At 39.5% G+C, this 18,725-nt stretch overlaps 1 protein-coding gene across 1 annotated transcript in view; it reads left to right on the top strand.

Moving 5' to 3' along the window:
* The window catches only part of KIF13B (kinesin family member 13B), a 160,856-nt gene that overhangs the window by 1,498 nt on the left and 140,633 nt on the right, over positions 1 to 18,725 (top strand). The window contains exons 2-3 of the mRNA XM_008573609.1: positions 771 to 777; positions 13,621 to 13,714. Coding sequence (XP_008571831.1) covers positions 771 to 777; positions 13,621 to 13,714 — 101 coding nt within the window. The remainder of the gene's footprint in view (positions 1 to 770; positions 778 to 13,620; positions 13,715 to 18,725) is intronic.

Here is an 18,725-nt window from a genome sequence, read left to right as displayed (position 1 = left end):
CCTGGTCCCGCGCCGGGGCGTCCGCGGCGGGGGGAACCTTGGGCGCAGAAACCCCTCCCCGTGGGTCTTCCCTTCCTGTTCTTCCAACCTAGACGGTCGTGAAGTTGCACATACTTGGGTCGGGGTTGAGGACAGAGGTGGCTTTTTATTTTTTTTTTTGGACTGTTGAGACATTTTTGTTTTTGCTTGAAGTCATATTCGTCATCTCTCAACAATAAATAGTTGAAGTGCCAAGTTTCTTGTGAAATTGTATCTTTCAAACATTCTCCGAGGTCTGCAGGGAGGATGGAGACAGCAGATAAGCCGGGAGCATTTAAGTCGTCTTGAGCCAGTTAAAGGGGGCGGGGAGGACCCCGGGCCCAAGTCGGGACAGAAGGGGCCGGGCCTTGGCTTTGATAGTTAACTAGCCGCGTGGCTGGGCAAGTTACTTTAAATGAGATAATATATTTGAAAACACTTTATATACAAGCTCATGGTAGTGAGGTCACTGTTGGGGTCCCAGGAGATGACTTTGCAACTATTGGATTCCCTTTCTAACCTGATTTTACAACTTCTTTGTCCAAAAACCATACTTTCTCTTCTATGTAGAAATGACGGGTTGTTTTCCTTTTCTTTGCCCTCTTTTGTGTATATTGAGATGTACACACCAACCCATTGACATGTGCTTTGCTGGTTTGTCCTTCCGTTGGAAGTTGGTTTATCTCTTCCCCTGGACTCATCTCTGCTGTTGGAGTTGGTTTGTCCTCTTGACCCTGCTGGGTCTGTTTCAGGCGTCAGGTGAGTTTTTCCCAAAAAACTTAATTACTTTGAGTTCTCAGCTAGTGCAAGATCTAGTCTTCGGTCTTTGCCTCGCGCATTCTATGCTGTGACAAAATGCAATAACTTACATGGAACTCTGAACGTTCTCAGAAGCTTCGGTTTTTAAATAGTCAGGCATCCTTGTTTCAGCTCACTTCAATTTTATTACCAGTTGCAGTCATTTGAAAAACAACAGGCCAGATGAAACACAGCTTATCTGGGGATTGATTCTGAAAGGATAGTTTCAGCACATTCTTAAAATTTCCCTTCACAAAACACTTGGAAATGTCAGTGCTAAAAGAAGCAACTCACCAGCCGCCACAGAAAGACATCTCAGATATTCAGAACCCTCCCTCTCTTCCCCGCTCCCTTTCCCCACCAGTTTCATTTTTTGAGGGGAGTAACTATCCTTTTACTTATGAATTGCCATTGATAAGACTGTAATAATTGTCAGTGTCAGAGTTTCGAGCGATGCATAGAATCATGGTTTTAGCTGTGCAGTGGCTGTTGTTCCTTGGGTTGAACTCTCTTTAAAATTAAGGTTTACAGTGGATTCCATTACTCTATAAATAGAAGTGCATTATTTGTGGTAAACGTCCTCCTCCATTCACTTAGTGCCCTCTCTCGCCTAGCCATGTATTTCTTGACATGCACAAGGACTTCTTTGTGATTACCGCAGATAATTAAAATTGGTCCTTTTTCTAGTTTGTCATGAAGTCGTTGTTTACATGAATCTAAAGGTTATTATGGAAAACAATGCAGAGGGGTTCTGAAGCCGGAGATTTTCAAGTTTGTATAAAAAAGCTAAAAATCATACTCCTATCCAGTAATTTTGAAAAGAATCATATCACTTTGAACAGTTCTTACTTCTGGGAAAATCTGTGTATTTAATAGTATGTAATTACGACAAATAGTAGTAAACTTTATCCCTGATTGTTTCTGTCATAGTGTAGAAGGGCAGGAAGCAGAAAAGAAAGAAACCACCTTTCCCAAGTGAGGGCAGGCATGAGCGTGGGTTGCTGTGATAAGGTAGTTTTAGACTCTGATATCTGGAATCACATTAGCTATGTTTTGAGGAAAATCTGAAAATTTCCAGAAACCTCTGGTGTACCATGAAGTTCCTCGTGTAATTCAGTGTCTGATTTTGCTTAGATGTTTTGAGTCTTAAGGTGGTTGGTTGGTTTAATATTTAACATTTATCATGGAAGTAAGACTTTTTTAGCCTTTCTACTAAACTTTATGTGGGTTTGGGAAACTCAGTTATTTGAATGTTAAGCATTAGGCCCTCATTTAATCATAGCCAGAGTTGTAATGACTCATTTGTCAGGAATATTTTTCTAGTTATACATTTTAACATTATACTAACAAACCAAAAATAGGAAGGAAAAAAATTCTCCTGCATCCTTCCGTCCTATGAGCTTTTCTTATTTTCATTCTAGTTTGTGCTCACGTGCATATGTCATTTTCCAGTTTTAATATTACAACTTTTATTTTTGCTTTTCTTCATCTGAAATACAAAAAGGAAAAAAATTCTCCTGCATCCTTCCGTCCTATGAGCTTTTCTTATTTTCATTCTAGTTTGTGCTCACGTGCATGTCATTTTCCAGTTTTAATATTACAACTTTTATTTTTGCTTTTCTTCATCTGAAATACAAAGCTAAACAGCTAAAGAAAAGGGTAACCTTCTTTGTCACGAGACCTTGAAGTTCTGTTTGCAGATGTGGTTTGTCTTTTCATGCTGTCTGTACAAGTCAGCAGATAACTCCTATGTGCCTCCATGGGCCATTCATACACTATTAACCAACTTAACCACTAAACGAGCTGAAAGGTTTACAAGCATAACTGATGGTTTTAGTTAGATCAGCAACACTCTCCGTTTCAGGAATTTGATGTTTTATAACTCTAGGTGGTTTTAAAAATATTTAATAGGTGAGTGGACATTTATTGAGTACCTGACAGGTGTCTAGCTTATATTAGATAGTATGAGATATTACTGCCTTTCCTGAAGGGACTTCCCATTTTTAAATATGTGTAAGATTAACTACCAAAGTAAATAAATCTATGTAAAAAGAAAAAACCTTTGCTACATACTTAGCCTAAAGGGGTGGAACCAGAAAATTACACTAGAAATTGAGCTAGAGAGAAATAGTGAAATGGAATATTTCAGGTGTTAGGGAGCATGGACAATAAATTTATTTCAGCACATATTTCTCAAGAGTTTATTTTATAATACTGGGTGGAGTGAAAGACACAAAGAACTATGTACTAATGTCTAACTAACAGAGTCAGTGCTCCAGTAAATCATGGTCTGGTATGTCAACAGAGGGACTATTACACAGCCATTAAAAATGATGACGATCAAAATCACTTAGGGCCGGCTCGTGGCTCACTTGGGAGAGCGTGGTGCTGAGAACACCAAGTCAAGGGTTAAGATCCCCTTACCGGTCATCTTTAAAAAAAAAAAAAAAAAATCACTTAAGAACAAGGAAGACTGTTTTCTATGTTAGTGGAAAAAGCAAAATGTAAAGCTATGTGAAACTACGCTTGAACCTACTACTTTATTATTAATTACTACGTAAAACTGTATAAAGAAAGGGGCGAGAGGTGGGAGGAATTATGAAAAATGGAATAAACTGTTCTCGTTAGGAGATTTTAGTTTCTGAAAACTTTCTTGGTGTTGCCTAGCACCTAGCATTGTCATAGTTTCTTAAAGTGTGCTTCATGGTTCATGCTCACAGGGAAATGACTGTCATGTGAAAAGACAAGATTGAAAGGTAAACAGCAGTGGCAGACCAAGTCAGTGACAGGGAAATACTCACAGGAACTTAGAGGAGTGGACGGTGCTCAGAGGCCTGCTGATTAGGGAGGACTTCGCTGGGGAGCAAGAACCTCAGCTAGACTTCCAGGAGGCAGCCTGGGATTTGAGTGGGTGGGGGAGGGCAGGGCATTGATTCTTTGAGGAGCACAGGCCCAGGGAAAAGAGCGAGCTGAGCGAGGCAAGTTTAGGCAGCAGAGACAAGACCCGCCTGCCAGCCAGGGCATTCTGCGAGGCCAACAGGGAAGGGTGGGTGAGAGAGGCCGGTGGATTGCAGGGAGTCCCACGTGCTGACCAGGCCAGAGCCTGGGCTCAGGGTGGCCTCTGCATGCACTCTGTCGAGCATTTCAGAACTTGGTGTGGGTCTGGGACCCAAGCATGGAGGAGAAAGAGTGCCAGATGTCAAAGCAAGGTTGGAAGCCTAGGCGATGACTGATCCCTGGCCTAATGGGGCAAGATTTAAAAGCATGAGGGGAAGCCATGTGAGTGGAAGCCTAGGAGGCCAGTGGAAATCAAGTACGCAGTTGTGCGTCGAAAGGCAAGGGGAAACTGAGGAAGTGGGGGAAGGTAAGAAGCCCCCTGCAGTCAGTGAAGAGATAGGTGGTCTTGCTGGCCAGATAGCTCAGGTGGTTAGAGTGCAGTGTCAGAACCTCAAGGTCAAGGGTTCGGATTCCCATACAGCCAGAGCCAAAAAGGGGGGAAAAAAAGAAGTAGGTGATCTTTGGGAAACAAAGGGGCAGGAGAAGTGGAGTGAAACGGGGGAGTTCCTCAGCCTGCTCGGAAAGACCGCTGGGAGGTGTGGAGCTGAGGACGACTGCGGCGGGAGTTCTGACAGTGCTGTATTTAAAAAAAAGAAGTAGGTGATCTTTGGGAAACAAAGGGGCAGGAGAAGTGGAGTGAAACGGGGGAGTTCCTCAGCCTGCTCGGAGAGACCGCTGGGAGGTGTGGAGCTGAGGACGACTGCGGCGGGAGTTCTGACAGTGCTGTATTTGCTGAAACAGAAGATCCTTGTTTTACTGACATCTGCCTGGTGTGCTAATGGGGGGACACACGTCCATCACAACATCGTTTCGTTTCACCCTCAATTCAGTGACTGAAATTGGGATTTATAAACACAGGGCCAGAGGCTTTTGAGATGGAGGTACACGTTTATAATATAAAATACAATTTTGTTGACATGGGCATTAACTCCCTCACCTCCATAAAACAGTGGCTCTAACTTTTCCTTTTCTGAAGTTCTGAAGATGAAAGAAACCGCTGACACTCCTTAGTGAAGGAGATGAATTGACATGTTTATTGAGTGTGAATGGATTTATTGATCTCTGTGCTTGCTGATCAGGTTCCCCTGTGTTCAGCCGACCATTTAGAAGAACTTGGCAAAGGGCTGGTCCGAAGGTAGGAAGTTATCTCAATTGTTCACAGTCACAGATCGAACTGCTTGTCCTACAGTTTCTGTCCTTCTTGATACCGCACTTGACTGGTCTTAAAAAAAAAAAAACCAAACACCTGGCAAAGGTGAACAGGGAAGTGTGACTGGGAAGTGTGCAATACTAACTGGTGATGGAACACAAATCCACGACTTAACTGTACTGGGCTTTCACTCTCAGAAGCTGTAGATATCTTTATAAAATGGTATTCGTTAGTCCGTTCAGTTCAACAGTATTGATTGAAGAAAAAGTGATAGCTATTTTTTTTTTTTTTTTTGTCTTTTTTCGTGTCTGGCAACGGATCGCAACCCTCAGTGTCGCGCCCGCACTGGACCGGGACCGGCAATGGGACCGCAACCCTCGGCGTCACACCCACACCTCGCTCAGCCAGTGAGCGGGAACCGGTCTGCATGTGGGATCCGAACCCTCGGAGCGTCACACCCGCACCTCGCTCAGCCAGTGAGCGGGAACCGGTCTGCATGTGGGATCCGAACCCTCGGCGGGAGCGCCACTGCGCTCCCAAGCGGTGCACTGTAGCAGTGTGCCACCGGGCCGGCCCGTGATAGCTATTTTTTAAGAGCTGTTTGTGAGCTATGGAGTTTGGTGCTTTTTATACGTTATTTTATTCTTCAAATCAAACTTTGAAAGGCAGTTGTAGACTTTCTATTTAAGAGAATCTCAGGCAGGTTAATTAACATCCCCAGAATTACAAAACCAGTATTTTGGAGCCTGAATTTCACCTATTTCATCTGCCCTCAAAGCCCTGAAAGGGCCTTGGAGTGAGAGTTCATTATTTTCACAGGTGTGCACGATACACTAGACTAGAAATGTAAGTCATGGTCTTTGACTAAAGGAGCTCACGGTCTTGTTGATAATCAGAGATGCACAGGTGAGTTCATTGCAAGAATGTGTGTGCACGGTGCAGTGACGATAGTGAATTATGAATTAAAGAGATGGGGGTGAGATTTGAGAATGAATGGCAGGTGAGAGTGTGAGCAGCGTCCGGGCCTTCAAGTCCCACAGGGGTGACATGAGGGGTCCAGATGTACACCACACACACAGTGGGTTTGCATTGCATCTGGGGAACATGGAGCTTGGGGAATCCACTGCAGAGTTCCTGATTTGGATGACTAGGTGACTGCTGGTGTCAGTAACTGAGGTCAGAAGAATAGGAGAAGTAGGTTTTAGGGTGGAGGTGTGGGAAATGATGAGCTCTGTTTTTGGACATTCAGCAGTATGTAGTCAGTGTGTGTCATGTGCCATGTACTTCCCGTGCGACTATGAATAAGACACATTGTGCGCCTGGAAGAAACCCAGTACATTTGTTGAGTTGTAGGTGTCTGAAGTGCAGCTGGATGATGGATCCAGGAGGCTGTTGTGTATAAGAGTCTGAAACTAGGGGACTGGAGCTACGTGTGGATTTGGGAGTCATCGCTATAGGTAGAAGGGAGAACACCGAATTAAGGCTTGTGTGAAGGAGGAGGTCACAGAGGCCAAGAGGAGACATATAAAGAGAATCAGGTGAAAGTAGCATTGTGGAAGCCGAGGGAGAAAACTGCCAAAGAATGAAGGGTCAGCAGTCACATGTCACAGGAATGGCAGTGTGATTTAACACTGAATTGTGTTCAGTGGATTTGGCAGTATGGTGGTCAATGGTAATTTTTGGAATAACTTCACTTGAACGAATAAAGGAGTGTTGGGGTGTTGGCAGTGGGCTGAGAAATGCATGTGTCAATATGCAGGCAGCCAGTCTACGTGAATATTCATTCCAGAAGCTCATGTGGAAGGGAAGGGTAAAGAGTGGAGTGGAATCTAGAGGTGAAGGTAGCAAAGACCAGGCCTTTTTAAAATTTTTTTTTTTAAGTCTGGGAAATGTTTGAGCCTTGCTATAGACAGAGAGAAAGAGCCAATATTAGAGACATTTTTGAAAAGTGGGAGGAAAATGGTAATTATATAATGAGAAAGTCCTGGAGGGCTTAACTTTCTTGATGAGGTGGAATGTGAGGTTATTGAAAATAAGAAGAGTTGGGTGAGCTGGGATCTTCAGATTAGGGTGTGTTTAGAAATGTGGTTGAAGTACTCTAGCATGTTTTATATCTATTGAGGGTGGTGGGGTCATTCCTTCCTCCAATTTTTTCCTTTTTGTCTTTTTTAAAATTATATGTACATAAAATTCACATACAAAGAGTGTCCCATTCAGTGGCTTTTATTATCTTCACAGAGTTGTACAGCCCTCACCTCTCTCCAATTCTAGAACGTTCCCATCACCCGAAAGAGAAGCCCTGTACTTATTAGCAATCGCTCTCTATCCTGCCCTCCTCCCCTGGCCCCTCCCCAGTCTGTTCTTGTCTTGATGGATTTGCCTATTTTGGACATTTTATATAAATGTAATCATACAATATGTGGTCTTTTGTATCTGGCTTTTTCACTTGGCATGATGTATTCAGGGTCTGTCCGTGTTGCAGCATGAATCAATACTTCTTTCTTTTTACAGTTTATTCCAGTTCCAGTTGGGAAAACAAGTCCTTCATACATGAAATATTTGTGATGAATATTTTATTTGTATGATACATGCATAGACATGTAAAGTATTGGGTATGTGACACAAATTAGTTGAAAATAGGACCATATGTGACATGCAACGTTTGCAATTTAGTTAAAAAGCAAGTCTTACAAGTAATTATCTTCCTTTTAAAAAATGGACTTTAGTTAGTCTGAGTTATGGTTAGCTTTTTAGGAACTTGGCTGGTAGGTCAAGGGAGGTGTACCTATGTTCCTGGATAGTAGCTTTGGTTTGGGAATTATTACTAATTTTCTGGAGAATTAGAAAAGCAGATTTCTAAATGGGAGACTCAGAACTGTTTTGTTCACGCCGAGAATGATGCACACAGAACCTGAGTTATGTAGAGGGAGTCTCCTGCCTGCCCAGGTTTCACTGCTGTGTCACTGGGGTGTGAGCCATAGCTGGTTTGTACATCGAAGAAAGACTTGTTTCAAATTGTTGTTCACTTTTATGAGGTGACTAATATGCTGGCTGAATAAGCTGAGTTGTCAGCTGCTGATACTTTAATATCTATCGAGAGGAATACAACATGGAAAGAGATCTTGTTCGGGAAATAATACGGGATCTTTAATGTTAGTGCAGTAAGTCTTTTTTCTTTTCTTTTTTTAAAGACTCATGAGTACATAAAAGCATTCATGGTTCTGAGTCCTGCAGGGCTTGGATGTAAACTTACAGTAAGTAACTTCGAGGTCATTATGGTTTTTAATCGGTTTTCAGACATAATTAAATCTCAATCTCATTATTTTAGGTTTCACTGGGAATAAACTGTTGTCCATGTGTTACTTATTGTAATGATGAGTATTTAGTGCTATGTCTTTTATTGAGGTAAATTATACATAACATGACATTTACCATTTTAACCATTTTTAAGTGCATTAAGTACATTTCAAACTGTTGTGTCACCGTCCCCACCATCCATCCACAGACCTTTTTTAATCTTGCAAACCTGAAACTCCGTACCCATTAAACAATGACTCCCCATTCTCCTTCCCCAAGCCCCTGGAGGATCCCCTTCCACTTTCTGTCTCTGTGACTCTGACTACTCTAGGGATCTCATATAATTGGGATCATCCATCATTTGTCTTTTTGTGACTGGCTTATTTCACTTGCTGTAGTATCTTCAAGGTTCATCCATGTTGTAGCACGTGTCAGCATTTCCTTCCTTTTTAAGGCTGAATGATATTCCAGTGTATGGATATATGCCTCTTTCTGCTCAACCACTCATTTGTAGTTCGGTACTTGGGTTACTTCTACCTTTTTAGTTTCTTTTCTTTTCTTTTTTGCAGCTGGCCTGTACAGGGATCTGAACCCTTTCCTTGGTGTTTATAGCACTTTTTGACTATTGTGAATAATGCTGCTGTAAACATGGGAAGACTTCAGAGTGTTTTTACAGAGGCACTGCATAGCAGCTAGGTTCTTATCTTTTTAGTCTAAGTATTGTTTCAAACTAAGAGTAAGATGCTTATCTTTCGGATTTTTGTTAGGTAGTTCTTTATATTGTTTTATTTTTATTTTTTAGTCTAAATTTAAGACCTAAATTTCTTTTGTTTGTTTTTATTTTATTTATTTATTTATTTTTAAAGTTTATTTATTAATATTATTCTTTTACATCCTAGGACATTGTTGCAGAGCAATTGGCAGGGATGGGGATGGGGAAGGGGGAAGGAAATAGGGTGGGAGAAAGAGGAAGGACGAGGGGCGGGATTAAGGCCTGTGGCACCCCCTTCATTCCAGCAGGGGAGACCAGGGGGCTTCCAGTGGTGTCTTGGTTATTGCCAGGCTGGGTGCAGATGTCAGGGGAGTGTGGCTGAAGCCCTGGCCTCCCCAGCTCAGGAGCTTGGGGCTCTTTCTGCTGTGGCTTGGTGGTAGTTGCTGGGCTGGTTGAGGGTGTCGGGGGTGGTGGCAAGGCCTAAATTTCTAACTACTATGTAATCACTGCTTTGCTTTCTAAGCAGTATAGAGCTAGCAGTTTTTGGTGAAGAGTGTCATATTTAGAATCTTGTAGTAATGTAATTTGATTCAACCAGCTAGTAACATTTGATGGTACTCTAGCTATAGCATTTTATAATAAAATGCTTTTCATATATCTGACCCTTAAACTCTCTTCAAATCTCAATGCATTTATTTGCTAGATTTTCTGCCCATACATATGCTAAACATTCCTGTGAAAATCCTTCTCTTAATATCTATCATTCAATCAGCAGAGTTGGGGTGGGAATGTTGCTTGATAAAACTGAGCTAATGAAATGAAGATAGTTGTTAACATGCTGAAGACCATCTTCAAGGGGTATTGAATGTAGGGGATATTTGTGGGTGTTGCCATCTTTAGGACAAAATGAGTTTAGTTTCAATATATTTGTTATTAGGTGATTCTTTGTATTATATAGAATTTTCCAGGGATTAGTTCCTTAATCGTACTATTTAGTGCTTCCAAATTATTAGTTGTATCTGATGATGGGGTGGGGCAGAGGGAAGAGCTGTTAAGAGGATGGGGAAAAGCATATAAATGTTGAAAGAAAATGCTTGTATCCCTTTTCAATTCAAGATCATTTGAACAATGAGAGCACTGCATATTGTGGATGAAATGTTTGGTTAGCAACCAAGTTTTCAGGCGTGCGCGTTGTAGATGTATACACTTCTGCAGCTCCTGGGTTCAGTCCAAACACTCTTGCAAGAAACTAATAACTAACTTTGTGGTGGGTGGAGAGATAGTAGGCTCTGAGTCAGAGCAGAATTTCCGGAGAGTTGATAATGCATTTGTGTATAGTGTAGATTTGACTGTAAGGTGCAGGCTAGTGCAATGCAATCAGATACAATTAAGCAGTGATGTTATTGACAAAGTGTGATGATTGCAGTCTTTGTGGGGCTCTGGGCCTAAGGAAGTGAAGAAGTAAATTGCATGTTTGAAAAGTTGTGGTGTGCTGGAGACTTTTCTGCAGCATCTGTGATAGTCTCGCGTGGATTTAAATGCAAAGCTTTAGAAAGTGACTTTAATTCTAGTTGATTGCAATAGAACCTACTTACCTTTTGGGGTTAGTCTTACACACCTAGGTAAAATATAGCTCTAAAGTTTTCCTTGTGATTATCTCTGCCTAAAACATGTATTGGCTAAAAGAAAGACCACTAACTTCTTTGGACTTCTTGAATATATCTTTGAGAATAAATGTAGAATAAGTGATATGAAAAAAAGTTAAGCTGTGGCTAGCACAGGGAGTGAAGTTTTGTTTAACTTTTATTTTGCATTTGTCTTAGTTATGTAAATTAAAATGAAAAAAAATTACCTTTCCTGACAATGGAAATACTCTTAAGTTATAATGAGTACAACATTGACTTTTGGCCAAGGTTCTTTAGGAAATACAAATTGACTTCCAGGTAATGTAGCTCCTTTTCTTAGAACCTATCTTTTGGTAGTAGAGATAAGGCAAACAGAAACAGTTTCATACTTTGGGTCAGAAAAATGTAAGAATATGAAAATATGAGAACATAAGCAAGAAGTGGACTGTCCTTTTTTTTAACAACTGTCTTGAGATGTAATTCACGTCCCATGCAGTTCAACCAATTCTGTCTGTCTTTAGTATGCTCACAGTTGTACAGCCATCAGCACGATGAATTTTAGAACATTTTCATCACCCCCCCCAAAAAAACTGCACCCATTAGCAGCACTCCTCAGCCCTAGGCAACCACTAATCTATTTCCTGTCTACAGATTTCCCTATTCTGGACATTTCAAATAAGTAGAATCATACAGTTTAAGGTCTTTTGTGACTGGCTTTTTTCACATGGTGTTAGTTTCATCCACGTTGTAGCTCGTATCAGTACTTCATTCCTTTTTACTTCTGAGGAATGTTCCGTTCTTGTATCATAGTTATCCATTCATTCGTTGATGGACATTTGGTTCTGTCCATGTTGTGGCTATATGAGTATCCAAATACTGCTGTAGTGAACGTTTGTGTACAAGGTTTTGTGTGAACACAGGTGGTCATTTCTCTTGGGTGTATATCTGAGTGAAATCACTGGTCAAATGGCAACTCCGTTTAACCTTTTGAGAAACTGCCAAACTTTCCCAAAGTGACTGCAACATTTTACGTTCCCACCAGTAATGTACAAGAGTTCTAATTAACTTCTCTAATTAATCCTTGCCAACCCTTGTTATTTATCTGACTTTTTTTTTTTTTCCTGGTGACTGGCTAGGATGGGGATCTGAACCCTTGACTATGTGACTTTTTGATTATAGTTATCCTAGCGGATATGAAGTGGTATCTCATTATAGTTTTGATTTGCATTCCCTCAATGTCTAATGATATTGAGCATCTTTTCTTGTGCTTTATTATTGAGTTGTTCTTTGTATATTCTGATGCAAGTTCTTTACTAGATATGCGATTTGCAAGTATTTTTTCAATTCTGTGCATTGTCTTTCTCTCTTGATGGTGTCCTTTGAAAGGCAAAACTTTCTAATTTTGATGAGGTCCAATTTATCTATTTTTTCTTTTGTTACTTATGTTTTAGGTGTTATGTCTGAGAAACCATTACTTAACGCAAGGTTGTGTGGATTTATGCATATATTTTCTTCTAAGAGTTTTATAGTTTTAACTCTTCCATTTAGGCCTTTGGTCTGTTTGGAGTTAATTTTTGTATATGTTGTGAGGTAAGGGTCTGACTTTATTCTTTCGCATGTGGATGTCCAGTTGTCCCAGCACCATTTCTTTCTCCATTGGATTGTCTTGGCACCATTGTCAAAATTAGTTGACCATACATGTGACAGTATATTTCTTGAGTCTGAATTCTGTTTCATTGATCTATATATCTATCCTCCTATCCGCTTTCTTTTTTATCCTTCTAACCTTTCAGTAGTACCACATTCTCTTGATTACTGTTAGCTTTGTAGGAAGTTTTGAAATAGTGGAGTGTGAATCTTTCTACTTTGCTTTTCTTTTTAAAGATTGTCCTGGCTATTCTGGGTGTTTTTCATTTTCATATGGATTTTAGGATCCTCTTATTGATTTTTGTAAAAAAGGCCAGCTGGGATTTTTTTTTTTTTTTTGTCTTTTATCTTTTTCCGTGTCCGGCAACGGATCGCAACCCTCAGTGTTGCCCCTGCACCGGACCGGGGACCGGCAACGGGATCGCAACCCTCGGTGCTGCTCCCGCGCCTCGCTCAGCCAGTGAGCGGGAACCGGTCTGTATGTGGGATCCGAACCCTCGGGCGGGAGCGCCGCCGCGCTTCCTAAGCGGCACACTTACCCAGTGCGCCACCGGGCTGGCCCTGGGATTTTTATAGGAATTGCATTGAATCTTGTAGATCAATTTGGAGAGTATTGCCATCTTAACAGTACTAAGTTCTTCAATTCATGAATGTAAGTTGTCTTTCCATTTATTTAAATCTTTAGTTTTTTTCAACAATGTTTTGGAATTTTTAATGTACAAGTCTTGCATTTCTATTGAATTTGTTCCTAAGAAGTTAATATTTTTGATGCTATTATAAATGAAATTATTTTCTTAATTTCATTTTCAGATTTTTCATGGTTGGTGTATGGAAACACAATTGATTTTTGCGTGTTGTTCTTGTATCCTGCAACCTTGCAGAACTTGTTTATTTTGATAGTTTTTTAGTAGATTCCTTAGCATTTTCTATATATGAGATCATATTGTCTGCAAATAAAGTTAGTTTTACTTCTTCCTTTCCAATTTGGATGCCTTTTATTTGTTTGTTTGTTTTTTTTCCTACCTGCCCTGGCTAGACTCTCTAGTAGAATGTTGAACAGAAGTTGAGTAATAGACGTCCTTGTTTTATTCCTGATGTTACAAGGTGAGCCTTTCAGTGCAGTCCTCTACCACTAAATGTAATGTTAGGTGTGGGTTGTGTAGATGCCCCTTATCAGGGTGAGGAAATTTCTTTTAATTCCTAGTTTGTTGAGTGTTTTTGTCATGAAAGAGTGTTGGATTTTCATCAAATGCTTTTTCCAAAATAAATTACTTTTAAAAAATGACTTTTTCTTGTTTTTCTTTTTTTATCTGCAGAAATTGACTTGCATACCAAATGTGTGGTGGATGTTGATGCAAACAAGGTTATTCTTAATCCTGTAAATACTAATCTTTCCAAAGGAGATGCCCGGTAAGTTAAGAAACAACTGTACTCAGTGGACTTTTATGTAACTGGGAGCAAAAGTGGCTGCTGAATTTAGTTTAGTTGAACAAATACTGAGTACTTATTCCATGGAGACACACTGCTGTCTTCTGCAAGTCTGTACTTAAGTGGAAGAGACGAGGTCTGTGATGTGAAATGACTAAGAATCAGTGTCACAGATCGTAATTGTGTGAGAAGCTCAGAAGAGACTGAGCGTCAGCGTGTGGAGTAGCTGAGGATGGCTTCCAGAGGGAGATGGTGCTGGCTGAGAATGAGGCCAGATGCAAATAGAAGAAGCGGGGAGCAGGAGAGGCTTTTAGGCTTTTCCTTAGCATGGGTGGCTTTCACTTCCGCTGGTTCATATCCCGTCTGTCCATTTGAGCCCATTCAAGTGTTCCCTTCATGAAGATGCCCTGCAGCCCTCAGAAGTTCCTCCTCTCCACGTACCTGTCCACTGCAATCCATGCTACCCAATTTAATTGTCATCGATTGTTTCTAATTGTGAATTCTAGCTCTACAGTAGATTTTAGGCTCTTTTGAGGGAAAAGATGCTGTCAGGGGCTGAGGATGAATACTTGAGCAGCACTTCTAGATTTGGTTGATAGTACAAACAAAAGGGAGGAGGAGAAAGTGAATTTGGAAAAGAATGATGAGATTGATTTGGGTTTTTTTTTTTCAATAAATGGAGGGAAATTAATTCAATCAAATAAACTGGGATCAGATTACAGAAGACCTGGTGCAGACAAGGAAATTTGGGCTTTATTTTTGTAAGATATTGTCTTTGACAATGTTTGAGTATGATGACTGAGGAGGTAGATTAGGAGAAGTTGTCAGCTGGCAATGTAGAGGATGGGTCAAAGTGGGGAAAGGCAGACTATTTATGGAGATCAGCTATATCAGTGATGTTTTTGTACCCACCCTGGAAGTGGAGAGGACAGTAAGAGAGATGGTGCCTGGCATAATGGTTTGTACAAAGTAGATAAGTACGTGTAGAGACAGTGTTGTATATGGCACTGTACAGATGTGCTGTTGAGTTAAGTTGAATTGAGCTGAAAAGAGCAGGGAACTTGGAGTCAGAAAATGCAAAATCATATCCTCACTTAACTATGTTACCATAGCTAGTTATTTTTAACTTTTTTGAGCCTCATCTGTATGACGCCTGCCCTTTCTGTCTCACAGAGGTTTTTCCCCAAAGATCAGATTAATCGGTGATTGTTAAAATGCTTTGTATGTGTTCCGTAAATATTCAGGTTTATTGTTATTGATGTATGGATACATACAGCAAAGTGTAAAACTTGATGAGTTTTCATAAATTGAACACACTCCTATAACTGGCACTCAGATAAAAAAAACAGCATTATTAGCATGGCAAAAGACTACCTCATGAGCAGTGCTTTTTCTTTTAATGTATTATCAAGGTGAAAAGAGAAAACAAATTTTTGAATGCAGCAGTCCAGTGGTATATGTTGACTGCATTAAATTTGAGGAAAAGTAGGAAGGAAAGCACAAATTAAAAGCTGAATTTTATTAATAATATGAGTTTAATTACCGTGTAGCTTGCAGAATAACAAACTAATCCATAAAACAAGTTGTGGTTTTTATAAGACCTATATTTGTAACTAGAGAGCCTGGAATTTGAAATTAACATAAAAGTGATTTGAATCAGTTTATAATCATTAGTCAGAGAGGCTCAATTTAATATTTTTCCTTGTACAGCTACAGAATCCTTGCTTTTATAATAGTATCTAATTCTATTAATGTACAACTATGACTAATTTTATAGGTATACTTCACAACTGAAGTTATTATACTTTAAAAGTGAACATATATAAACTTTAAAACAATGGTTTGTATATTCTTGTTAATAATTTTACATAAACTTCTGAAGATTTTGTAATTATTTGATTAAGTTTATTATAACTAATTGAAGCCATGATTAAATGAATTGGTGAACCATTTCAAGTATAAATGCTTAATCATGGTGATTTGGGAAACTTTTTGTTGTGATGTATATGGAATTTCGATACTTCTGAAAAATAAGGTGTTTAAAATTCAGAAAATTGGTAGTACAAGGTCAACAGGAGATTAAAAACACTAACTTTGGAGCCAGGCATTCTGGATTGAATCTCAGCTTTACCACTTACCGGCTATGATCCCCAGCTAGTCACTTAAATCTCCTCTGCCTCTGTTTGCCCTTTTTTTTTTTTTTTTTGGCGCTGGCCAGGACAGGGATCTGAACCCTTGGTTTACTCATTTGTAAAGTGGAGATTAAATAGTACCTGCCTATACATTGTTATGAGGATTAAATAAGTTAAAATATGTCAAATGGTAATGCCAATACACAATAAACCCTCTATAAATGTTAGCCATTACTTTTAGTATCATTGTTATTATGGCCTGTATTTAAGTTGTAGTCCAGGGTATCCTCAATGATACCCTCGTAAAATAGTAAATTTTTTTAAAAAATAGAATATATTCAATTCAAACTTAAGTATATGAGGGTGTCTTCAAAAAATTCATGGAAAGATTTGTTTTAATATTTATCTATTTTTTTAAATGAAGTTTTTGAAGTACCCTCACACGTGCCTATCAAGAAATTATCTAGTTATATAAAAAGTTCAACTTTGCAAAGTCAGAACCTTTATTCTGTTTGCCCAAACGTCCTTGGGCTGTTAGGGACTAACATGCCATCTCTTAAAGAGACAGGACCCATAATTTTAAGTTTATAGTGAATAATACACTCTTATAAATCTCTGCAATCCAGGCTTCTCCTCTTTCATATCGACTAACTTGGGAAACCAGGTCGAAATGTTGCTTGTGAATGTAGGGTAAGAACAAAGGGACATTTTATCAAATATGGAAAAGATTAGTGATGAACTATCCCTGTCTCACGATGTTCTACTTAGAACACTCTAGTTAGTGAAATACTAGTATCCACCAGATCAGTGTTTTTCTTATGTGTATAGTACTGGACACGTACTGATACATTTTATGTGCACATGCAGAGCCACACTGCTTACACTACTAGTATAATTAAATATCTTTTTGGAATTATGGTCTTGCCCTGAATCAATTTAGTTTCTAGAATGGTCCTTGGGGCTTTCCAAATCTTCATCAGTAACATATTTACAAGTTATCTTTTAGGTCTAATAGGTAACCAATTCAATGGTCTCTTCTTAGTAGATTTTTACAGGTGTAATAATTCTCTATGTGTAATTTTTATCTTAGCATTTTGGAACACCTCATTATAATTCCCTTCTGTAGCTAGTTACAGTAATACCATGATGGAGTATGTCCCCTTTACATAACTAAATAAATCTTTAGGCTTTGTTTTATTTGTATTATATCTTACAACTTATTAAAGTTTTATCCTCTAATAATAAAATGTTAATGCTAGTGCCTGTCGTCATGGTAGGACAAGGTAGTTTCTTAGGCTAAGTTTTATCTTCAGGCTTCTGCTTCTTTTCCTCCGGAACCCACCAAACAGGCCTTTCCTGCTAACTCTGGCTAGGAGTTAATTGAAACACTTTGTTTAATGAAGGATTCAGGTGTATTTTCTCATGGAGAGTGGTCGCCTCCATGTTATGAATAACTGTGTTATAAGAGGTGATGTGTAGGAGAGTCTAGAAGATGGGTGCTTCCGCCCTCAGCACTGCCAGTTGTTTCGAGTGAAAACAGTGTTCTGTCGAAAGAGCCGCTAAATTCATCCACTGCTGGAGCAGTCACACTTTATATTTTGGTGTGCAGCTGGAGAGCTTCACACCGCCCTCCCATTTCACCTCTCATGATACTGAAAAGATGTGTCCTGGAGGGCTGAGTTTGAACAACGTGGAAAGTTTTCTTTTTTGTTTTATTTGTTTGTTTGTTTACACTGGCCATTTCTTTTTCTTTTTGTAAAATGAATACTTTTTACTGTTTTACTGAGGATATTTTACATTTAAAACCTTTTGTTTTTGGCTGCGGGTGCTGGTGATGAGGAATACGGTGACTAGTATACTTTGGTTTCTTTGTGCCTAAGGTGCCAGCAGTTTTACCCACCGTTGTTTTTGTATCACCAGTGCAGGTATCAACTCAGTGAAAAAGGCAGTGTCTTAGTATTAATGTGAAAGTCTTTTTGACCTCCAGACCCTCTGAAAAGCTCTGGGGGGACTCCAGGGATCCTCAGACCACAATTTGAAAACCACTGCTTTAATCTAGTTTACAAGCTCTGAGAACCAAATGGTTGTCTTTGGTTTGTTTATTTTTAAACAGCTTTATTCAGATATAACCTACATACTATACAATTCACCCCTTGAAAGTGAATAATTCAGTGGTTTTTGTTATATTTATGGAGTTGTGCAAACAGCACCATTATCTACTTTTATGTCATTTTTATCACCCTATTAATCTCCTTTTTGTCTTTATAGATTGAGGTTGGTTTGTTCTGGGCATTTAAATAAATGAGGTCATACTCTATGTAGTCTGTGATTGGCTTCTTTGACTTAGCATGTTTTTGAGGCTTATCCATGTTATAGCATTTATCAGTACTTCATTCCTTTTTATGATGGAATAATATTACATTGTATTCTGTTTCGTTTATCCATTCATCAGTTGATAGAAGTTGGGGTTGTTTCTACTTTTTTGGCTTAATGAATAATGCTGCTTGTGTACAAGTCTTTGTGTGGACATGTGTTTTCATTTCTCTTAGGAAGTAGATATCTAGGCATGGAATTGCTGGGTCATAGGGTAACTCTATGCTTAATGTTTTCAGGAACCAGCAAACCGTTTTCCAAAGCCACTACACCATTTTACATTCCCTCCAGCCATGTATGAGGGCTCCAATTTCTTTGGCTGGTTTTTTAAAGAACTCTCATTTACTGTAAGGAAAATGGTTGTAGCTCTGGCTGATTGGAGAGTGCGTACCCTGCCCAAAGGCATTCAGATTACAACCAAGAAGAAAACAAAACATTGTGCTGTTCACAAAAACACTTCTGGCCAGATTCAGCCCTTGGCTACTGAT

This window comes from Galeopterus variegatus, unplaced genomic scaffold (genome assembly GCF_000696425.1).
Source record: "Galeopterus variegatus unplaced genomic scaffold, G_variegatus-3.0.2 Scaffold939, whole genome shotgun sequence".
NCBI lineage: Eukaryota > Metazoa > Chordata > Mammalia > Dermoptera > Cynocephalidae > Galeopterus > Galeopterus variegatus.
The sequence above is the reverse complement of the archived record's forward strand: the minus strand, read 5'-3'. Positions and strand labels throughout refer to the sequence as shown.